Source organism: Ictalurus furcatus, chromosome 16 (assembly GCF_023375685.1).
Source record: "Ictalurus furcatus strain D&B chromosome 16, Billie_1.0, whole genome shotgun sequence".
In the NCBI taxonomy this organism is placed as follows: Eukaryota; Metazoa; Chordata; class Actinopteri; order Siluriformes; family Ictaluridae; genus Ictalurus; species Ictalurus furcatus.
In genome coordinates, this window is record NC_071270.1 from 10,462,082 (window position 1) to 10,472,551 (window position 10,470).

At 39.7% G+C, this 10,470-nt stretch overlaps 1 protein-coding gene across 7 annotated transcripts in view; it reads right to left on the reverse strand.

Annotated features, from left to right (window-relative positions):
* The window catches only part of fryb (furry homolog b (Drosophila)), an 87,991-nt gene that overhangs the window by 57,205 nt on the left and 20,316 nt on the right, over positions 1 to 10,470 (reverse strand). The window contains exon 1 of one of the 7 annotated variants that reach the window (XM_053644951.1): positions 5,253 to 5,605. The exons of the other annotated variants lie outside the window; for them this stretch is intronic. Coding sequence (XP_053500926.1) covers positions 5,253 to 5,313 — 61 coding nt within the window. The 5' untranslated portion in view covers positions 5,314 to 5,605. Of the gene's footprint in view, positions 1 to 5,252; positions 5,606 to 10,470 lie in introns of those variants that run through there. 7 annotated transcript variants of the gene reach the window in all.

Below are 10,470 nucleotides of genomic sequence, written 5' to 3' on the forward strand. Positions count from 1 at the left end.
TTTTGTACTTATAAATATGAACAAAAAAGTACATGTTCATAAGAATAAACAAATATGTTGTTTTTTTTAAAAAGGAAACTGATAAAGAAAAAAGGATTTGGAGGCTATATTTAATACAATTATATATGTAAAGATTACATGCTGCAAAAAAAATTCTCATGCAAATTGCACCTGGTGTCATTATAAAAGACCTTGCCATGTCATGCAACAAATAGCAATCATGGTGAATATGAAGGAGCTTCATTCATTTCTCTACGTTATTAAACAACATTCAAATTAGAAAAAAAAGCTACAGAACAGTAGCAAAGAGAAAAGACTTTAAATATCCCTGTCAGTACAATTGGTTCAATGATAAGCAGGTGGAAAATAGAACCAGAACTAATCATTCCTGGACAGGTGTGCCATGCAAGAATTCACAGCATTATCTCATAGTGCTTATAAGGAAGGTAAGAAAAAAGTCAGCAGTCACTCACCTGAACACATACAAAAGCCTTGACGCTTGGTCCTACTTCAAAAAACTCTAAAGCATCAAGTCTTTTGTATGCTCTCAGGCTTTGTTTAGTGTATTTTCCCGGTGTCGAAATCAGGTACATTTAAATGGTGGGAAAACAGATTTCCGGCCAAATGCCAATGTCCCCGGACCAGTGGTTCTTGGGCAAGTTGTAAGGGTCACTGTCGAGTCCAACTGCCTTTAATTTAAGCTGATAATAGTTAGTTATACTAGCATTTTTGCAGCTTCCCCTATTAAAACCAGCCATTTTGCTAGATGTTTTGCCACTCAGTCCGGTCGCGGGGGACGTGTTCCGGCAGGAAAGTGATGCAATGCATCCTCTATTGTTATTGTTTGTGTAAATTGTGTTGTGTTATTTGTTTTAATTTCTTGTCTTCTTTAATTTCAAAATATTTTTATTTTGTTATATAATTTTAACTGGTAAACCGTAAGCTAGCTAGTCCTAGTTTGTTTGTAGCGAACACTGCTTCCACTTACTAATGTTATATATTTGTGAAGGTAAAACACAGTCAGAGAATGAATGAGCCCCCATTATTCATCAGTGGAAATAGGCAGCGTGTAAAAAGAAATATGTAGCAAATTATTCATCATTGTACAACATGAATACCACATGCCAAAAGAACTTACACTTACACTGCTCCACTTAGTAAAAAAGGACTAAATGGTTTTTTCGCACTCTGTAAAAAGATAGCTCAGAGTTCTTGTTGAATCTGTTAACACAGTCATTTTTTTCTGTGTTTTCGTGGAATTCACGCTGTACACTAATGCTGCCGTTCTTTTTTGCCACTCAGTGGGCGTGACCGACGCAAGTTCCGGCTACCGTGACGTCACGTGCATACCCTCTATAAGCAATGAACTGCACCACAATCATCTCCATTCGTACACCCACGCAAAACTCTTTTGGAGCAATATACATTGGTCAGACAAAAATAAAATCAGAAGTCTGGCAATAATTTAGCTCACCATGTTTAGAGAAAGAAGGGTCGCGTGTATGATCCCAAGAACACCATACACACAGTGAAGTACAGAGGTGGGAGCATCATGATATGGGGCTGCTTCTCTGTAAACGGCACTGAGGCATTATATGAAGCAAACATGAATGGACCGATGTACTGGGATATTTCACAGGAGAATTTAATTTCATGACAATGTCCCCAATCATACGGCTAAAATAACAAAAGAAGGTTTTGCATGGCCTAGTCAATCTCCTGACTTGAATCCCAATGAAAAGTTATGGAAGATTTTGAAATTGTGAGTCCATCAGAGAGGGAAGCTCATAACCCTTGGGAAATTGAAAATGATCTGCCAAAAGAAACGGGCCACAACGCTGCAAAAGCAAATTACTTCCTACTGTAGACATCCAGATGCTGTAATTGCTAACAATTGCTTTAATTGCTTTGCAACAAAGTACTCATGTTGGTAATTTGTGGTGTCCGAATACTCTTTCCCTATCAATTTGTTTTTGACTATGCTTATGAATACATACCTTTTTGATCATATTTGAAACGGTAAATTTGAAACGATATACATACTATCAGTATATAACAGTGGTGTTTGAAAGTTTGTGAACCCTTTAGTATTTTCTATAAATCTGCATAAATATGACCTAAATCATCATAAGATTTTTACACAAGTCCTAAAAGTAGACAAAGAAATCCAAATTAAACAAACGAGACAAAAATATTATACTTGGTCATTAATTTATTGATGAAAATGATCCAATGTTATATCTCTGTGAGTTACAAAAGTATGTGAACCACTAGAATTAACAGTTTAATTTGAAGGTGAAATTAGAGTCAGTTGTTTTCAATTAATGGGATTTATTTAAAGAGTTTGGGTTTTATTTAAAGAACAGAGATCTAGCAAAGTCTGATCTTGAGGAAGTGTATCATGACATGAACAAAGGAAATTTCTCAGGTCCTCAGAGTTGTTGATGGTTATCAGGCTGGAACCATCAGGAGAACGCTGAACAATAATGGTACATGGCAGGGTTGCAAGGAGAAAGCCACTGCTCTCCAAAGCAACATTGTTGCCCTTGTGGATTTTGCTAAAGATCATGTGGACAAGCCAGAAGGCTAATGGAAAAAATGTTTTGTGGATGGATTATAACAAAAAAAAAATGTTTAAATGAGAAGGGTTATATTTGGAGAAAGGTAAACACTGCATTCCAGCATAAGAACCATATCTGTGAAACATGGTGGTGGTAGTATCATGTTTTGGGCCTGTTTTGCTGCATCTGGGTCAGGATGACTTGCCATCATTGATGGAACAATGAAGACTGAATTATACCAGTGAATCCTAAAGGAAAATGTCAGGACATCTGTCCATGAAGTGACTCTCAAGAGAAATTGGGGCATGCAGAAAGACAACAACTCTAAGCACACGTCATTCTACCAAAGAATGGTTAAAGAAGGATAAAGTTAATGTTTTGGAATGGCCAAGTCAATGTCCTGACATTAATCCAATAGTAATGCTGTGGAAGGACCTGAAGCAAGCAGTTCATGTGAGGAAACCCACCAACATCCCAGAGTTCTGTACTGAGGAACTGTACTAAGCTGTTCTGTACTGAGGAATGGGCTAAAATTCCTCCAAGCCGATGTGCAGGACTGATCAACAGTTACTGGAAACTTTTAGTTGCAGTTATTGCTGCACAAGAGGATCACACCAGATACTAAAAGCAAAGGTTCACATACTTTTGGCATTTACAGATATGTAATATTGGATCATTTTCCTCAATAAATAAATGACCAAGTATAATATTTTTGTCTCATTTGTTTAATTGGATTCTCTTTGTCTACTTTTATGACCTGTGTGAAAATCTGATGATGTTTTAGGTCATATTTATGCAGAAATATAGAAAATTCAGGTTCAAAAATTTTCAAGCACTGCTGTAAGTAACAAAAACAAAAGGCTCTGAATACTTATTTACCTTCACCATAGAGTATATTATTATTGTGATTTACTTTCAATCTTTCAATCGAACCCATGATTTGACATAATGACTAGAATGCAGTATTTTTTAACAAAATATATGTTTGTTTGCTACTCAAGGACACCTGAAGTTATGCTCAGTTAGTCCTCCTGTTTCTTGTATACTTCAGTTCACACCCTCTGATCTGATCTGATCTGTTCTTTAGCCTGTCTATGGATACTGATTATATATGTGCCTTGGTTGAACCTGACTGCCTATAACCTGACCTCTGCTATAGATACTGACTATTAATCTCAGATTGTACTAAAGAAATTAGACTGCTGTTTGGTATCCTAACAAAAAATGTTTGTTTTACAATTTTAAACAATTTGAAAGGACAACATCCATCCATTAATCCATCCATCCATATTCTGTACTACTTATCCTACACAGGGTCATGGGTAGCCTGAAGCCTATCCCAGGGCACTCGTGGCAGAAGGTGGGGGACACCCTGTACGGGGTGCCAACCCATTGCAGGGCACAATCACACACACATTCACACTCCACGGCCAATTTGGAAATGCCAATCAGTGTACAATGCGTGATTTTAGACTAGGGAAGGAAACCGAAGTACCCAGAGGAAACCCCCGAAGCATGTAGAGAACATGCAAACTCGGAAATCGAACCACCAACCCTGGAGGTGCGAGGCAAATATGCTAAACACTAAGCCACCGTGTCCCCCCAAGGACAACATAGTGAAGAAAAAAAAACCTCATTCTTAAGGTGTATGGCATACAATCTTATTAAGTCCAGTAAAACACTGGGCTATGTGCAGAATATAAAATGCAAAATAAGGTTTATGAAATACAAACTGAAGAAAGCTTTTCTCGCTTCAAAAGTGGTCACAGAGAGCAGCTGCTGTTTTCATTTTAGGGATGATTGTGTCACTGGAGTTGGCTGGAAGGTTGAGGAAGCCCCACTCATGTGGTTTTGGAAGCTCATGACATATGTGACTTAGCATAAATGTGTCTTGGCCACCGCACATAGCACAAGACTCAGATCAAATCTCATATTTCTTCAGATAGAATAAGAACAATTCTATTTAAGCACTCACAGCTGGTCTGAGTATGATACTGTTTTGTAGTACAGTTGAGAATGTTCATGTCATTGATTTGGAAAATTATTTCATTGGCAGGAATAACAGTGTTATTGGCACAACTGCATAACAATGAAATAGAGTGAGAGGCCTTTGGCTGCCGAGAATATGACTGAATATGGTTCAAATAGCTCGGGTGACACGTATGAGTCACTGTGGATGACTTCTGAGTAGAAATAATCACAAATGATAACATTTAACAAAGATGGTTTAGTACATCAGTTACAGATGCCTTAAAGCAACAATGCTACAAGCCTGCATTCAGTCATGGTTAACAAGTACAGTGGCAATATCACGGTTGCTAACACTGTAGTCAGAACTTGTTGTGTTTTGACAGCTCGAGATTGGAGCCTTAAGTCTAATAACAGGCTTTATTTTTCACTAATGAGCTTAAGGGAATGAGAGGCGAGTGTATTGTAGGTTGGAAGCCCAGAAGAGGAAAACAGGAGGAGGGTCCCACAGCAGGGTGCAGCTTGGACAGTACTGCAAAATGTTTTGCCCGATTTATCCTTTTGGGCAGTGCAACAAAGTATGTCCAGAATGCATCCTCCCTCGACAGACACACACTCACTACCAATGTACAATATCCCTCAGCATTGGCAAATGGACACATGGACAAACACATACACATTACACATACACAATTAATATACTGTCCAGCCAGTAGCACCTACCCAGACCCTTAATAAAGTTGATAAAGCTGGCCCGGCTCCAGCGCACTGGTGTCACCTCCATACTGTCCCCGTTCCAATAATCCCAAACAATCTCTAGCTGACTAGCTCCATATCATCTCCAGCCATATCTTTTCCAGTTACTTCCATAAAAGTGACCCTAGTAGCGCCACATCGTATCCGTGTTCATGTTGCCTTCGTCTGGAGGCTCACTCCGGTTTGAGAGTGCGGGATCAGTCCAGTGGTGCGGAAGATAAAAAGACCTTAGCCTGCTGGGTTAAGGCAAGGTGAAGGGAAAACAGCCTTCCTGTGTGAATCCTCATAGCCATGTGTGATAGCAGTGAGCCCTCTCTGAGGAGAAGGTCAGGCTGGAATTTCAGCAAAGCCCAAAGAGAGAGGAGGGAGGGCCAACATGGAGCTAAATTTAACCTTAGCGCTCCTTCACAGACACATACATGTACACAAACACACTCCATTACTACATGCACATACACACAATTCATCACCCTTTACTTTAAACAAGCACACAAACACATTCCTCAAGTATCAAACCTAACATCAATATATCAGTCAGGAAGCCATTTTGAGTGCAGACTCATTCAGAAATCATGGCAACTCGCAAGTGTGTTTTTGGTACACACACACACAAACACACACACACACACACACACACACACACACAGGATTAAAGCAGCAGAGAGAGACAGTGAGTACTGTATGTTATGTCAGCACAGATATATCGGTATGAGCACCGGCTAGTGCACTTTTTTTTCCACAAGCATATTAGCTCATCCTCTATATCTTGTACAGATCACAGAACAACAAAACCTCAATGATCACAGAGTAAACCACCAACATACAACCCGTGATTTATGCTATATACAAATATACTTACTAAGACGCTTTTATTCAAAGAGGTTTACAGTTCAGAGTGGTTGCCATGCCAGTTGAGAGTTATGAGTTGTGCTTAAGGGTGCTACAGAGGTATCTTACTGGTGCTTGGATTTTAACTCTCACCCTCCTGCTCAGTAGGCCAGAGCCATGCCCACTGAGCCACTGCTGCCCTGAAATTTGATTCTCATTAGTGTTCATTTTGTCAGCAATTTTACTTTTTAATTCAGTCAGTCTTAGTCATGTGTCAAATGCCCTTGATAGTTTTTATCATATTTAGTCAACCTTATCCTGTTGTGTTGTTTTTTTTTAGTCAAGTACGGCGGAAGGCGGACGTGAAGCTCAGGAGGAGTTTCTCGCTAAACGAGGAGCTTCCGCTACAATCTGGAACTGGTTTGGTTACAGAAAATCAGTTTTACTTTTATATCAACGTTTGTGTTTATGAGGCTCTCAAGACTGCATGCAGCTGTCACTTGTAGCCAAAAACAGTGGTGAATGGCACTATGTTTATATCGTCACTGATATCGTAATAAATGCCACAATAAATACCAGAAAATTTCGTGATATAGTTTTAAGTCCATATCGCCCATCCCTAATATAAATCCCTCGATAACATATATTAACATTATACATAGGTGCTCCAAAGTCATTTCACATAGTTTTTTTCCCCATCGTTCCCATCGGATGCAGCCTGTAGATATTATGGCCAATCACGAAAGTCAACATATCCCCGCAATGCTTACGTGTGGAACCTTTTTGCGTCTTTTTCGTAGGATGAAAGCTAGAAACTCTTTTCGTCAACAATACCGCATGTTGATAAAGTCACAGTTAGTGTTTAATGATGTCAGTGTCGTCTCGTCTTCGTCATGGAAAAAAGGTTGTTGATGAACATTTGTCGTTGTAGTTTTCCTTAATGAAATGAACACTAATACTCACACAGCGTAAAAAAAAAGGTTATAGTTAAGTCTAAACAAATGATACGGGGTGTGGATACTGCGGACGTGACTTCTTAAACATCTTTAAAGCGTGATTCAGCTAGAAGAACTAGTCAGCATGATTTATACAACAAAATATTTAGAACAGTGACAGGTGGCACCTCTTTAGTAATCTTTAGTAGATTCAAAAAACTAGAAAATCAGTTCGAGTTCATTTCCGCTCATTTTGTTGTTCTCTTGATCTCTGCTTTCTATTTGCTCAAGTCTCATTGCGTAACAAACCCTTGGGCGCACACACACACACACACACACACACACACACAGCATGAATCATCACACGTCAGTGCAGAAATGTGGTCTGGCACTGCATTTAATATTCTTACAGTTTACACTTGGCAAAAGGCAGTACAGTGTAAGAGAGTGAGTGATGAGTATATTTAACTAATCAGTTTGTATAGTTTAGGCAGGCTACTCAGTTTCAGCCGACCGAGCTCTGTGCCACTGAACTGAACTTGCTCTTTGGAACCACTGATTCAGGAAAACAGCCTCAGACAGAAAATATTAACAAACATTTTGGTTTATACACATTACTGTGCTAATCATTTACTATTCACTCGTGTCAATGTCATCATGTCCAGGACACAATGAGAGACAGAAAGAGGGATAAAAAAACACTGACACTGACATGTCCCTCAGTTTAACATCAGCCTGTAAGTACTACAATCTTTCACTGACTACATCTGCAGTTATTGGCAGATTTTGTAGGTTTTGTTCTGTATAATATCAGGAAGAAGGCAGCACAGCGCCACAGCGTGTAGTATTGCCGTGTCATGCCTCCAGAGTTCCAGTTTGTTCCTGAGCTCAGGTTATTTTCTGGGTAGAGTTTCTCATGTTCTCCCCCTGGGTGTTAATATGTGTGCATGGTGGCCTGGGATGGTGGCATCCAAGGTGAACTGACTGGATACACTGTAGCCCTTTATTCAGGATAATGAAGATCTTTACTTGCAAGTCTGTTTGTATAAAAGTCAATGAAATGAAATGAAAATGTGTAAACATCAATGTAATGTATTGTCTCTGTATGAACCTTGATTTTCAGACGTTTTTCTCTGTGGCTCTGTGACAGGTTTACTTATAGCTAATACAACAGCAGGAGTGAGAAGACTGGACAGCTTTCGGATAAAAGCATAGTTAGAAGCTGGCAGTCTCCATATGAGTCTGTGTGTATAGTATGTGTGTGTGTATGGAAGCCCTAAGCAGCCATGCATTATTACTGTTTCCTTCTGTCTTATTTTCTCGTGATCACGTCTTAATTTTCTTGTGATCTCCATGTAACAAAAACTGATTTCTCGTGATCTTCTAACAAAAAGCTGTTTTCTCATGACATGAATGGGACTGGTGTTACATACGCGTTGGCTTCTTTGCCATCGCCATCATAAATGTAATAACTGCCCACTGTACAGATTAACATTGTCTCTGTGTTAAGAGAGAGAGGTGTCCCCTTCTCAAGTAATGGTAAATGGTAAGCACTTATATAGCGCTTTTTTTAACCTCAGCAGTTCTACAAGATGCTTTACACTGGTTCTCATTCACACAAAAACACGCATGGTAACAGAGCTGGCATGCAAGTCGCTAGCTTGCCATTGGGAGCAACTTGGGGTTCAGTGTCTTGCCCGAGGCATGTGCAGTCATACGGGCTAGGAATCAGACCGCCAACCCTACGATTAGTAGACAACCCACTCTACCACCTGAGCCACAGCCGCCCAAGTGTCGGACAGTAATGCTTGATTGAGTTCCTGGTCCAAATAAAAACTAATTTGTTCATCCATGATGCTGCAGGATTGCACTAAGCTTTTGCTTCCTCCACAACAATAAAAACATGTTATGTCGAGTACACAGAAAAATTAATTCAAGTCGTGATCACGAGAAAACAAGAAAGAAAAAAATAATAATGCATGGCCGGTTAGGGCTTCCGTAGTTCCATAGTGTCCAGTCAGCAGTGCTTAGAGGAAGAGAAAAGATGGCGAGCATCTGACATACACTACGATGTCGTAATCACCATCATATGTTTACAGTGTGTGCGCAAAGCCTGACAGCATGATACATTGTACAATAAACCTACAGTACAGATGCCGATTATACTGTGAAAACAGCAACGTCTTTCGGATGAGACGTTATCCCAAGGTCCTGACTCTCTGAGGAAATCCCAGGACACTTCTCGTAAAATAGTAGAGGTATAACCCCAGTGTTCTGGTGAAATTCCCCCATTGGCCCTTATCTATCATGGCCCCCTAATAATCTCCATCCCTGAATTGGCTACATCGCTCTCCACTCCTCTCCACCAATAGCTGGTGTGTGGTGGGCATTCTGGTACACTATGGCTGCCGTCGCGTCATCCAGGTGGATGCTACACACTGGTGGTGTGTTTGAGGAGATTAACCCCCCCATACAATGTAAAGCACTTTGAGTGTCTAGAAAAGCACTATATAAATCTAAGGAATTATTATTAAATGATTAATTATTAGACATTTGAGTCACTCATTTCACTGTAGAATACTTGAAACATAAGAAACATTGTATGCTGCATTACGTCACGGTGAAGACACCTTCATGTCTATGCACATTAGGTGAGTGTGGGAAAACTGTATCTCATGTTTGGAGCGAACTTCTTCTGCTCCTTTCAGAGCCCACAGCACTGCACTGCACTGCACTTTCAGCAATCAGAATCTGGAGATGATATTAACATCCTTCATTCTAATGGAGCCTTATAATACACTACTAAATCATTCATTAATTTGTCTTCGGTAACCGATTTATCCTAGCCAAAGACGCAAAACAAACACAAGGGAAAATTCGCCATGGGGACTAAAACATAGGAAACCGTGAGATATACATATACATTTTTACACTCGCTCACACCTAGCAGCAATTCACCATGGCCAATCCACCTACTTTTATGTTGGAAGAAAACCACAGAACCTGGAGGAAAATAACACGGACATGAGGAGAACGTGAGAAACTCGGACATTAACCTGAGCTCAGGATTGAACCAGAGATCCTGGGACGGTGAGGCAGCAACACACTGTGTCAACCGTGCCTCCATGAACGACGATAAAAGAAAAAAAAAAATCTACAAGAAAACCAAACACAATGCACCATTCCGTACTACAAAAAATGACTGAGTAAGTTCTTACAACTAATGGCTTCACAGCATTATGGTTACTCAGGTAACCTCAGAAAAAAATTCATGTGATCATGTTCAAAAGATCAATGACAAATAACATATCAAGTTGAGTTACAGTGACAGCAACCTCCTTCCATCACATGTTTAGTCTACATTTACAGTGGTGCTTGAAAGTTTGTGAACCCTTTAAATTGTTCTATATTTCTGCACAAAT